Source organism: Panthera uncia, chromosome D2 (assembly GCF_023721935.1).
Source record: "Panthera uncia isolate 11264 chromosome D2, Puncia_PCG_1.0, whole genome shotgun sequence".
Classification (NCBI taxonomy): domain Eukaryota; kingdom Metazoa; phylum Chordata; class Mammalia; order Carnivora; family Felidae; genus Panthera; species Panthera uncia.
This window is the reverse complement of record NC_064818.1, coordinates 20,731,912-20,746,008: the sequence shown is the minus strand read 5'-3', so window position 1 is coordinate 20,746,008 and position 14,097 is coordinate 20,731,912. Positions and strand designations below refer to the sequence as shown.

Below are 14,097 nucleotides of genomic sequence, written 5' to 3'. Positions count from 1 at the left end.
TATATATATATATATATATATATATATATATATATATATATATATATCTCAACCCATTTAATCCTCACAATGAGGCACTAAACTGAGACCCAAAGAGAAGACTTTCTCAGGATAGCTCGTGGCAGAACAAGGATTTGAACCAGGACATCTAACTCAAGAGACCATACTCTTGACACCCATACTGTCCTTCCTTTTTCTGTGAGCACCTGGTCTCAGTCCAGAGCCTCACCACACCCCTCTGCTCTGCCTGGGCTCCTGTATCCAGAATCTCTCTGCTTCAGTTTCTCCAGAGACTCAACTCTTGATTTCCTATAAGGGGCATGGGGCAGTCATCTGGCTTTGCTGAGTCAGAAGGGCCTGGAAACCTGACAGCACCATACACAGGTGAACCAATCCTGCTTCTAACTCTGCGCCTCATCTATATCTTCCAAGGTGTGCTGTGTTTCCATATCCCTTGCCTTTGGGGCATTTGAAAATTAAATCATTATGTTGGAGCCAGATCATCAAGCCTATTGTGTTCATCTTTTCCCAATTCTGTATTCACTGACATGATGCTGATGGCTTTAAATTGGTCATAGGAGGGTTCTTTACATCATGGGAATTGGCAAATGCCACATATTGGGGTTTCTCTTTTTCAAAGAGCTGTTGTTAAACATTTACCAGTACATCACTGATTATAGCCCACCACAGACACGTAGCATTCAGCCTTCTGTCTTCTCCTGGCTGAGTTAACACACTAAGCCCTCTTTTCATATTCTAAAATTTATAGACATCACACATCTGTTTTTATTTCCTTTCCTGTGTGTGTATGGGGGGGTATGTGGGTGTGCATGTGCACACACATGCATGTGCTCTTGTGGAATTTATGTTTTAAATTACTTTGGAGTTTGGAAAAGGATGGATAAACATAGGTCATATCTACGATTTCATTCTAAAGTGTCCCCCTGCACTAATAAATTCCTTACCAGAATCTGACCACCTCTGTGCCTTATCTCTCATTCTGCTCCTCCTTTTGCTTCCTGGAATACACCAAGTTTGTCCTCATTTCCTGTGCGTGCAGATTGAGTTCCCTCAGCTTGTCCCAGATCTCTGCAGTCTCCACACATTTTTCAACTCACATGTTTTCTTCTCAGGGAGGCCTTCTTGTTACTTTACTTTCTTGACGGCTGTCTCTCTCCTCAGTAAAATGAAAGCCAGGACTTTGCCTCATTCAGTGCAGTACCCCAAGCACCTAAATCAGCCCCTGGCACATAGTGGACTTCCAGTAAACCTTTTTTGAATGAACATTAGGTGAATGAATGCATTTCTGACTTTAAAACGTTTGTCTAATTCCTCAAGGCTTCCATCTTTCTGAGCTAAGAAAACCCATCACATTGGATCTATACTTTCAGCTTTATGAGGGTACAGTATGCAGTAAGACCCCTCTCCCTAGGGTTCATGATCTTTACTTTCTTGTCCTTCTCCAATGACATGTTACTACTCATATATTGTTATTTTGTGTATCAATGGGGAATGTCCTTCTTTTGCTGACACTGCCTCCCATTTCTACTGGCCACTAAGTCATTTGTTTCCTAAGATTTTGTTTGTTTGTTTACTTCACCATGAAGTAATGTATCAAAACATATGACTGTATCAAAACATAAAGCAAAGGAATGTCTTGGCAGGAAGCACAGGAGCGCATGTGTGCATATGCTGGTGGGTGCTACTATCCCCAGTGTCCCCATCCTTTGTTGCACATTAGTGTCTACTTTGATTCAAGATGTTGGAGAGAATTTTTTTAATGTTTATTTATTTTTGAGAGAAAGAGAGAGTGTGTGAGAGGGGGAGCCGCAGAAAGACAGGGAGACAGGATCAGAAGCAGGCTCCAGGCTCTGAGCTGTCAGCACAGAGCCCGATGTGGAGCTTGAACTCAAAAACCATGAGATCATGACCTGAGCCGAAGACAGATGCTTAACGACTGAGCCACCCAGGTGCCCCTGGAGTGATTTCTTAGGTAGAAATATTCTGATTGACCCTGTGTGAAGTCTTCAAATTCACACAAATATTTATTGACCTCTTTCTATATATACATGGCTCTCTGTGGGGCAGTATGGGAAAATTGTAACTCATGAACCTTTTTCTTTCAAGGAACACAAATAGTTGAAATACTTGACAGTGAGTGAATGATACCATGAGAGTAACTAGAGGGAGACTGGCACCTTTTCTTCCTATCTTGATATCCCATTTTATATCATTTATAGATAAGGGAAATAACTTGAAAACAAATTTTTGGAAACTGAATTTGTGGTCATATCCTACCCCCTTGGCCAGATATGTTAAACTATATCATAGTGATTAATAGAGCCTCTCTCAATAATTGGATTCTCTAGAAATTTCCATGTTTCCTCCACTTTGCCTCCACATTTAAAGGTAGCATTCTTGAAAAGACTCATCTCTTAATACCTTGTTTTTGCCTTCACTGGGAAACACATACTGAATGCTAAATGTCACTCTAACCTTTTTTTTTAAGGTTTTATTTATTTACCTTTGAGCCTATTCATTTCTTCTCTCAACTCTTTAAAGAATTTTTGACTTACTCCCACCACACATGATTAACTGTCATTGAACCCAGCTGATTTAAACTGAGGCCAGCATTAGCTAATGAGTTGGTCAATGCTTTGCCTTTCCTCATCATAGACACATGGGGGCACCAGACTGATAGCAGAGGGAATATTTCCTTTCTACACTGATGTGAGATAAAATGTGTTTAGTCAGAACTTTTTTGTTAATCAAATCAATATAGTATCAATATCAAGGGTTAGTAACTTGTAAAGGCAAAATAAAACCCAGTGTAATGAATACCATGGGTATTCATTTTGTTTTTTTTAAAGTCCTTTTCACTCTTAAATATTAAGAATTCTGGGGGGCAGGGGGCAGAGAACTCTTGATCTCAGGGTTGTAGGTTTGAACCCCACGTTGGGTGTAAAGATTGCTTAAAAATAAAATCTTAAGAAAAAAGAGAACTCCACGTCACTGGGAATATGATTAATAATGGGCCTTAGGGCAATTCGCACTATTTTTAAATCAGAAAAGGAATTTTCTTGGAAATTGTGTTTTCAACTGATAAAAGAAGTGGGAGGACTTGTTTTATAAGTACCTGCAGTTCAAACCAATCATTAAAACCTTTTAAAAAGAGGGCACCTGGCTGGCTCAGTTGGTAGAGCATACAACTCTTGATCTTGGGATTGTGAATTCGAGTCCCATGTATGGTGTAGAGTTTACTGAAAATTAAAAAAAATTTTTTTTCTTTAATTAAAAAAATTATAACACCTGAAAGTAATATTACTCCATATTTTAACTAATTGGAATTTAAATAAAAACTTAAAACAAAAAAGCATAAAGGGGAAGGTAGGGGCACCTGGCTGGCTCTGTTGGTAGAGCCACTCTTGATCTGGGGTTGTGAGTTTGAGCCCCATGCTGGTGTGGAGATTGCTAATAAAAATAAAAATAAAAATAAATCTTAAAAAAAAAAAGGTGAAAGTATTTCTGTGTGAGAAACAGAGTTTTCATCTTTTCATGGTTGTACTGTATTTCGTGTTTGGCACATTTGTGTTTAAAAGGTAAAACAACTGATTTTCTTATGTGTTTCAGAATGGACTGTCTCCATTGCACATGGCCACACAAGGGGATCACTTAAACTGTGTCCAGCTTCTCCTCCAGCATAACGTGCCCGTAGATGACGTCACCAATGACTACCTGACTGCCCTGCATGTGGCTGCCCACTGTGGCCATTACAAGGTCGCCAAGGTTCTCTTGGACAAGAAAGCTAACCCCAATGCCAAAGCCCTGGTGAGTAGCTCAGTCAACAGGTCCAGCCTGTGTTGTCTTGCTGACAGTTGCTACCTCTGCATGTGAAGGGATTACTTTGACGAGATAAAAACGGACGGTCTAGTTAAATAAAATGTACTTCCTATCAACTTTTTCAAATATCTTTTAAAGAAGCAACCTATTTCTGACATGAACAAGGCTGATAGGGCTAAATCATTCTCTTTATAGCCACACTGGTGAATCTTTTACAATAAACAAGACCCAAAGACCATGTAAGTATAAAAAAAAGACTGAGCTGGTCAAACCAATCTTACTGAAGGTAAAGTTATAATTATGTGAATTAAAATTTTTTCCTGAGATCTAAACATAAAGCAAAATGGTCAAAAAACTTTATCTTCAGCATCAGAGGTCTAGGAATTTGTGAGCTGAAATTTTGTGTTATGTTTACCATGTAAGTTAACACATTGCCTGTCATCTCCTTTTCCTAGTGATAAAAATGAAAATTTGGGTCTGATTTGTAGTCTTAACTCCTAAGATGATCCATTATTTTAATGCTTAGCTGTGCTATAGTTTTATTTTCATAACAAGATGGTGTGTGTTGTCTTTGGAAAAATAAATAAACCTAATTTGGTAAGCTGTTTAAGTTTAGTTCAGAATAAGTACCCATGTTTAGGAAAAAATCAGTCACCAAATATTAGGGGAAACATGTGAGTTTACTAGCAGTTTTGAGGTAAAGGCTATCATCTGATCAACTGATTTGGAAAGGGTCACTGCTCCGTTCCAACTGGTGCTATCTCCCTGTCTGAATGAATCCATGGCACCTCTGGTCCTCTGTGGGCTCAGGACCAGTGGGCAGGAAAGATGAGGACTGAAGAGCACTCTTGACCCCAGGCAGCTCCACCGTCTTCGTCACTCGAAAAACTTTTACCACAACAGCATTTCAAGAGCTGTTGACCTGCCCGGTATATCAAACATATCTTTGCATTCTAAGAAGGGAGGAAAAGAAATTATTAATCATGACTCATTTTTCCATACAACAAAAAAAAAAAGCCTTAAAACAGGGTGTGGACATTCACTCTCATTTTCCTCTGACTCTAAAGATTTCACAACATGTAGAGATTGTAGCCAGTCATCCTGGAATGGACTCTGGCCAGGTAAATGGTCTCACAGTGGGTATGGAAGCACCTATAGTGACTTTGACCTAAGCTTTTATAGTGGACCCTGATATTTTAGACTTCTCTATGGTGGCTGAAAAATGCTCCATGGTCTCAATTATCAGGCAGTACAAATTGGTAGGTAATATGTTAAAAAGCAGATTCCTTTATTAGATTAAATATTAAACCAAATGATCCGAATAATGTTGGGTTGTTTCACTTCCTGTTTCCTTGGACTAAGTACCTACTTGAAATTTAAAAATGGAAGGGATGAAAACATTCTAAATAATCTTTTTTTTTTTTAATTTTTCTAACATTTATTTATTTTTGAGAGACAGAGGGAGATAGAGCATGAGTGGGGGAGGGGCAGAGAGAGAAGGAGAAACAAAGTCTGAAGCAAGCTCCAGGCTCTGAGCTGTCAGCACAGAGCCTGACGAGGGGTTCAAACTCATGAGCTGTGAGATCATGACCTGAGCCGAAGTCAGATGCTTAACCGACTGAGCCACCCAGATGCCCCTGGGATGAAAACATTCTAGAACTGGTCTTATAGTTGAAGTCTGAATAGTATTGGCAAAGTTTTGGCTGTGAGGACAAACGTTTGGGCCCAGCTGTTTTTAGTCTGTGTTTGAAATGGGATGGAGAAGGGAGGGACACATTATTTAGAAGAGAAAATTCCAAAATAAAATAATCTTAAAAAATGCATGACTGTTTTGCCTTAGCTACTGAGACCATGACAAAAATTCACTTCCTGTTCATGATCAGCAAGGTACTTCAGATTTCTAGGAGCAGCTAGACTACCTACACTTCCAGAAAAGAATCTGCATTCTGTTAACCCCTCATTGTTTCTGCTCACTTCCAAATCTTTACAGAACTTCATTTTGCAACACATTTACCACACGCAGTGGAACTGGATTTCAATGGAAGGCAGTAATGTACTTCTGTCTTTGTCCCTTTCAGAATGGCTTTACCCCTCTTCATATTGCCTGCAAGAAGAATCGGATTAAAGTCATGGAACTCCTTCTGAAACACGGTGCATCCATCCAAGCCGTAACCGAGGTGAGGGGAGTGGGATTTCTAGGGTTCCCTGGGTCATGAGGGGATGGTCTTCACAGCTGGAGTCCCAGAGCCATTCTCAACAGCTAGTTTTGCTGTGTATATGGTTGCCACTACTTTCTGAAGCCTTCACCCAAGGTGCTGCAAGGTCAGAGGGAAGCAGACAGGTATGAGGGGGAATGAGTATAAACACATCATTCAGAACACACGCTTTGTGCTCAGGGGTGAGTGGCGCCACCACTGAAAGCATAATTTACTTGAAATTCTGTAATGCGGTGCTTCTCAGATGGGGGCGATTTTGTCCCCCAGGAGGCATGTGAAAATGTCTGGAGGTATTTTTAGTTCTGACAAGTGGATGGTGCTCCTGGTGTCTAGTGGCTAGAGGCCAGATGCTACTAAATATTTCACAACGTTCAGGCCAGCCTTCTACAACAAAGATTATCTGGCTCAAAACGTCAGATGTGCCAAGGTTGAGAAACCTTATATAACACCACCCCTCAGTGTTTGTAAACTGAGCATTACTCTCTCTAAAAACTCAGAATTAAGAAAACACAGAGTTGCTGAAGTTAGTAAAGGACAACTCTAGGTTTCTCTTGTAAAACTGACACAGAACTCAGAGAAACGTTCCACCAGGATCAGTGCTAAGCACGCCTGGCATCTACCACTCCAGACTCCCCAGCCTGTCCCGCCCCCAGCACTCTGCTCTCCATAGATTCCAGCCACAGCATTTTCTGGGACTGGATACCCTTTCATTCCCCTCCTATCTCTGTACCCTCCATGTGTCACCCCCAGTTTGCTATCTTGGCTAATCCTGTACACTCTTCAGGACGAATCTGGGGCCACTCACTAGGAAGCCCTTGGCCTCGTCTAGGAGGTCCTCCTCGAAGCACCTCTCCCTGTGCCTGTTTCTGTTAAAGCACTTATCTGGATGCTTCACTTATGACCTAGCCACTCCCCCTCCCCAGAAAGTGCAGGCTCCATCAAGGCAGGCCTGAGTCTGATAGGTCTATAGATGCCTGCAACATGGTATAGGCCATTCAGTAAAGGTCTGCTGAATGCACCAATAAAGACTGTAGCATTTGAAGCAGATATAAAATTTGAGATCTAGCCTAGTTTCTTATCTTCAAATATTTGCCTTGATTTGTAACACTTACAAATTTAACGTTATTAAATGGTTGAAAATATTAATACTGATTTGCTCTTTTGTCACTCCCATGTCTTTATGGTAGGGACCTGTTATTTTAAAAGCTTATTCTCAGTATATGGCAACCATTTTTAAAGATCAGAATGGGCTCCAAAATAAAATATTTTTGACTGGTGTTTGATTAAGTATCCAGAGATGTCAGCAACTGGAAAGGATCCTCTGCCAGCCCTGTACTCCTCAGAGCTTTAAAAGGCAAGGCAGACCAAGATGAGAACATGCCTTGTACATGTTCTAAGGACTCCCCCTACTGATGGAAAAAGGTGTCCAATTTTTAACACAGTTCTCATTTTCCTCAGTCCCCATTATTTGAAGCCTGGCCAACCAGAAGTTTTCTCTTCTGCCTTTTACTTCACTTTTATTAGACAGAATTTCTTTCACATATTTTTTTGACATTTCTCAAATTCCTGTTGAGACTGGATCTCCTTCTCATTCTCTTTTTAAAATACATTAGCTATTTCTAACCATATTAAGCATTTTTACCAAGTTATGGTGTTCATGCTGTACGTGGAATTAAATTCTAAAAAATTCAAAATGGCATCATTTCATATAAGAAGCATAAGGGTGTGTGTGTATAGGATTTGGGACAAACAAAATTTAAAGTCTTGTCTAGTAATCATTGTATTATTTGCTTTAATTATATCACCTTAATTTGTAATATTCATAAAGTTAAAATTAAGTGATTAAAACAATGTGATCTGCTCATTTATTAGAGGGTTGGCCTTGTGTTAAGTACCATGCTCTTTTGTGTACAATGGAATCAGTTGACTCTAAGTTCATCGGAATCATTTTTAAAGGCCAAAATAGGATCTGAAATGAAAGTCAGCTTTTTTTTTTTAATTTTTTTTTTAACGTTTATTTATTTGTGAGACAGAGAGAGACAGAGCATGAACAGGGGAGGGTCAGAGAGAGAGGGAGACAGAATCGGAAATAGGCTCCAGGCTCTGAGCTGTCAGCACAGAGCCCGACACGGGGCTCGAACTCACGGACCGTGAGATCATGACCTGAGCCGAAGTCGGACGCTTAACCGACTGAGCCACCCAGGCGCCCCAGAAAGTCAGATTTTTAATAGTATGTATGTAATCATACATGCACCTACCCCCCCCCCCCCCCCCCCCACACACACACATAGTTATATGGATAAGAAAGGTTTGGTAGCAAAGGGGGAAAAACTTCAGGTCATTTCTAATTTTTTTTTCATAGCTCTTTATTAGAATGTTTGAAATCATTCTTTAGCAGATATGACATAGGTCCTTCATAATCACTGAACCTGCTTTAAGGAAATGATTATTATGTATTAATACATTTATCTTATAGAATCTGACATAGTGGGCAATGTCCTGACGTCTTCTGATCTGATCACTTGAGTGGTTATGTTAAGATGAGTGTGGGATGGATGAATGAATGGGTGGGTGCATAGAGGGCAGACAGGGAGGCAGGCAGACAAAACCTTTTTATGATAAGCTCACAAACCACTATTTCCCTCTTTTCTTCCTAGTCGGGCCTTACCCCAATCCATGTTGCTGCCTTCATGGGGCATGTAAATATCGTATCACAACTAATGCATCATGGAGCCTCACCAAACACGACCAATGTGGTAAGTATCCTTTTAACAAAGAATGTCCAATTATGAGTATTTAATAAACTGGTAAAAATTGCTCTTATTTACTTATTTTTTATTGTAATTAAATTCATTACTATATAATGTGACTACTTAGAAGGACAAAATTTGAGAATACCTGTGGTTTCCTTTACTTCAAAGGCAAGATCCATTCAATCACCAGCTGGCCGCAAATTGTTAGGACTTACAGGTTGTGTGCATTAAATTTGCAGATATGTTACTACCAGATGTTATGCTTTAAAAAATAGCTTTTGTGGAGGGGAAGAATTTACAATAGAAGCATTTAAAGAAGTGTTTCATGTTGAGGAGGCACTTCAAATGATCATTATTGTAATTTCAAGTAAATCCAAAGTAATTCTTCTCTTTAGTGAGCTTGACCATGTTATAGCAAACCCATGGTTATAACAAACCCATGTTCATAGATTATCAGATGGTATTGTTGTCCCATGTTAATCATTGCTCATTTCAGAGTAAATATCACTCTCTAAGTGACTTATCACTCTAGATCTACATGTGGCATTTGACATTGTTTTATAGGATTAAGTTTGTCTTCATAATAATATTAGCATACCAGACCATAAGCATAACAACACTACTTGGACTCATGAGCACCAAAGCAGTAAAAATCAAATAAACCACTTTCTGGCACAGAAAGGGCAAGCCATAAGGTCCTGCACACTCACCCTGAGGGTGGGCCTCCAGGAAGGCTCTGTCTTCTAACAGCCCAAATGAACACATCCACAAGATAGGAACAGACCAGCTTCTGAGCAGAAATATCATCTTTCCTGTTCCTAACACCAGAGAGAGAGAGAGAATGTTTCCCTTCATAAAGAGAACCCTGGATGATCTGGTAAACTATATCTCCAATGCCTTTCTAGTAAGCATAGTAACAAGTTACATGCGAAATATGTCCTTGTGTATCCTTCCATGGAGGTGGATGTCCTGTAAAGCAATGCTCAATTTATAAAAGGAATTTTTAGGTGGATATCACTTGTGTGGGAGAATATATTTGCTCTTTATGACCTTTTGTTTCTTTTTGTCTATCCATGTTTTCTATATTGTTTACATTTTTAATGAAATAAATGAATAGATAATCTGAATTAAACTCTCTCTGGTGACAATGAGGGAAGTGGTCAGGGTGGAGGAGTCCAGTGGCCAAGAAAATGGCCCCATGGGATAATGTCCAAAGACCAGAATACTGGTCTGCTGAGCTAAATCACAGAATGCAAACCAACAGCCAACAGCAAAGTCTGGCCCTCAGGTGTGTCTATATTGCCCTGGCAACATAGGATTTCTGTTTTGTTCTGTTTGCAATTCTGATTTTGTGGTCAAGGTTTAAGAAGTATATACAAACAGCCAAACTGCCAGCTTTTGAAAAATAGGAAGGTGTGGCATGATATGGCTGGCATCTGGCACAACTACTGAAGTGGTCTGCAGATGCCAAGGAGCAGCAGCCTCCCTTGGGCAAGGCGTCGGGCTGTCTAGTTGAGCACTCCCCTCCTGCCCCACTCACTCATCTCCCCTCTTGCTTGGCTCCTGGGAGTATTCACCTTTCAAGCTGGGAGGAGGCCACACTGAGCAGCACTTCTGACACTGCTGGAGACCAGGCTCCCCAAGGGTTACTCCAATCCCTTCCATCAGGAGTCAGGTTGCTGTGAAATTCTTGTGTATTTCATTTCCGATCTTTCCTCATTTTCAATAAGGAAGTGCTTGGGACTATTTTTTACTTAAAAAAGAAAAACACCCTACATCATAAGCATTATGCAAATAAAATATGCCACCCTTCTTCAGAGCTTCCATTAATTACCTTTGGCTCATGTTCCCCAGAGAGGAGAAACAGCACTGCACATGGCAGCTCGATCTGGCCAAGCTGAAGTCGTGAGGTATCTGGTGCAAGACGGCGCTCAGGTAGAAGCTAAAGCCAAGGTATGTGTGACACAGGAAAGCCTTTGCTCTTGAGGATAAAAATTACCCTTGATTTTATTAAAACCTTTAAACACCTGCATGCTCTCTTTCAGGGATACTCTTATAGAGTCATGACAAAAGTATCTATCCAAGTGATATTGTAAAAAAAAAAAATCCTTCCCTACACATTTGTCCATTCAATTATTTTACAAAATTAAATAGAACAAGAACTTTGCATTCTTGGCACATTGCTAGCCTCTAACAGATTTTGGAATCAAACCTAGACTTGATCCAGAATTCTTCACACTCCATAGAGAAGGGCTCATGTGCAAAGCTTCTAGAACAGGCATAATTTGGAAGCATAATTGAACTCTTTTGGTTGACTTATATGTCACCTGTCACAGCCATAAAAGGAAAAAGGAAGGTTTTACCTTTTCTTCACAACTTGAGATGTTATAAACCCTCAGACTCAAATTGGAGTGGCTTTAGGGATTTGCCTTTGCATAGAAGAATGTCTGGGTTGAGACTGAATGCTTCGTTTTCCTGGTTTAGCTCCCAGAAGAAACCCACTTTTCTTTCACTATTGAGATAGGTAGTTGGTCTGGTTATCAAAATGGCAGTTCAGGTCATGGATTGTAAATAAATATGTAAATGCCTTAATCATTTAATTTAACCTTCAGTATATAAATGGTCTGCAGTTTCTAGTTTCAGGTTAAGTAGTGAGAAAACTGAGACATATATGAAGCAATTTGTATACAAAATATGTCTAGACTTTTATAACATCCCCCCAAAATATTTAGTTGTCTCACCCATATCTAATTTGACCACAGTTGTTTTTTATCAACTTCTGTCAAAGCTTTCCAAAGCTTTTAAACTAGTCTTCTTAGGGGAAAATTAATCTTTCCCTTTCAGATTCATATTTTACCTGCTAACATATTGTGCGATTGTTTAATTAAAGTAATTAGTGCAAATATAGCACAAAGTAGCAATGTAACTAGTACAAAATAGTAGTGTGGGAACAAACACAACTAAATCATTGTAAGCATAAGATCTGCAGATGAGCCTAAAGGTTATAACAGCAGCAGACACAAGCTTTGGGTGTCCAATGTACTGTGGTGCCAGTTGGTGGATTTTACAGAGGATCTGGAGACAGAGGTCAGCAAACTTTTTCTGTAAAGAGCCTGTTAGTATATATTGTAGGCTTTAACAGATGCACCATCTCTGTCATAGCTGCTCGACTCTGACATTCTGGAACAGAAGCAGTGATAGGCAATCCTACATAAGCAAATGGACGTGTCCATGTTCCAATAAAACTTGGTTTACAAACACAGGTGGCAACTGGATTTGGCCCCTGGATTGTAGTTTTCATACCCCTGATCTAGAGACAGTGGTTCAGTCTGCTTAATCAGTAAAGTAGAATAAATAAGAAAAGCTGTACTCTACCATGGATTACAAGAAACCTCACATTTTCTGAGTGTTGTTAGTGACATATCAAGCATTGTATCTAGGAAAAGGTTTCACTCACAGCTGAAATTGAGCATAGAATTTATAGTTACTGTTTCATTAAGGAGGCAGTATGTATTGTGATTAAGAACCTTTCTTTCTCAGCCAGAATGCCTGGGTTTGAACCTTGGTCCTCCATTTACTAGCTATATAGTGTTTGAGCGAGTTAATGAATATCTATCTCTGTGGCACATTTATTTTTCTAGTTTCTTCATATAGAAAATGGAAATACTAACAGTTACAAGTGGTAAGATTGTCGTGATGATTAATGAATTCATGTAGGTGGAGTACTTAGAACAGAGCTTGGGACATGTAGGTGCTCAGCCCATGTTTAGTGGTGCTCGTGGCAGTAGCAGAATTACAGGAAATTTTTCTGTGACAATTATCTTTTTTCTGTTTTCAGTATTCTTCTTCCTATGGCTCCACCAATTCCTCTTATACTTCTTACATAGACCCTCTTGCTTTGACCTTGACTCTCATCCTCCTTAGCTTTTCAGAGCAGTCTCCTGTGCTCCAACCTCTTCTCTCTAGCTTCCCTATTTAAAGTACTTACCTGAATTTTTTCACACTCGAATAGAGGATTTCTCTTTGGATGACCACCACAAGGCATCTTTGGGCAAACTAGGAAAAGATGCCTCTCCCATTTGGGGATAAGATCCTCAAGGTGCAAGATATAGTGCCTCATGCCTGGGAGTGAATTGTAATAAGGGGCCTTTCCTAGGCAGATACAGCTCATGCCAGGATGCACACCTTGACAAGCAGAGGGTTGGCTGCCTTTCAGCCTTCTTGGCTAGGAGTCTTTACTAGCCAAGTTGTGCAGTTATACCTGGACAACCCTATACCCGGCCTCTGTGCTTTGGACTATGACAAGGTGGCGCCAATAAAATAATTCATTCCAGGGGCGCCTGGGTGGCTCAGTCGGTTGAGCGTCCGACTTCAGCTCAGGTCACGATCTCACGGCCCGTGAGTTCGAGCCCCGCGTCGGGCTCTGGGCTAATGGCTCAGAGCCTGGAGCCTGCTTCTGATTCTGTGTCTCCCTCTCTCTCTGCCCCTCCCCCGTTCATGCTCTGTCTCTCTGTCCCAAAGATAAATAAACGTTAAAAAAAAAAATTTAAAAAAAAAATAATTCATTCCATATGAGGGCACAATAACTGGTGAGGTATAATACCTTTCCCAGTTTTAGTAGGATAAATTCCCTTACCTCCCCAAAAAAGGAATCATTAGGGGATAAAATTTTAATAAAATATGGCAGGTGGTAGTGAGGATAATTTATAGATAGAACTGCCTTTCACACTTTTCATACTAATAGGTTACTCAAAGGGTATTTAAGGTGTTTAGATCCACCATCTTCCCCTTACTAAATGTTAAAGAAAAAGATAAATGGGATTTTTTTAGCAATGAAGCAAAGACTCTACGGTAGCCTCTGATACCAAGCAAAGTTTGCTGAATGTTTCACAACATCACCATTGTGTTCTCAGCTAATCAGCCTTGTATTTCAACCTTGCCATCTAGGATGACCAGACCCCACTCCACATTTCTGCCCGATTGGGGAAGGCAGATATAGTACAACAGCTGTTGCAGCAAGGAGCATCTCCAAATGCAGCCACAACTTCTGGGTATACCCCACTCCACCTTTCGGCCCGCGAGGGGCATGAGGACGTAGCTGCATTCCTTTTGGATCATGGCGCATCTTTATCTATAACAACAAAGGTATGAAAGTGAGTCTTGGAATCCTGTTGTGTCCCCCCAGATCCATCCTCCTTACAATTCCCAGCATGGTAATAGGTACACGAGTGGTACAACAGCATCTATCCTTGGGATCCCAGGATAGCCCTTAACATGGTCAGCAAAAC

General features: G+C 40.3%; 1 protein-coding gene across 1 annotated transcript in view; it reads left to right on the top strand.

Annotated features, from left to right (window-relative positions):
• Positions 1-14,097, top strand: part of ANK3 (ankyrin 3) — a 335,763-nt gene that overhangs the window by 169,486 nt on the left and 152,180 nt on the right. The window contains exons 10-14 of the mRNA XM_049646133.1: positions 3,631-3,828; positions 5,919-6,017; positions 8,714-8,812; positions 10,664-10,762; positions 13,757-13,954. Coding sequence (XP_049502090.1) covers positions 3,631-3,828; positions 5,919-6,017; positions 8,714-8,812; positions 10,664-10,762; positions 13,757-13,954 — 693 coding nt within the window. The remainder of the gene's footprint in view (positions 1-3,630; positions 3,829-5,918; positions 6,018-8,713; positions 8,813-10,663; positions 10,763-13,756; positions 13,955-14,097) is intronic.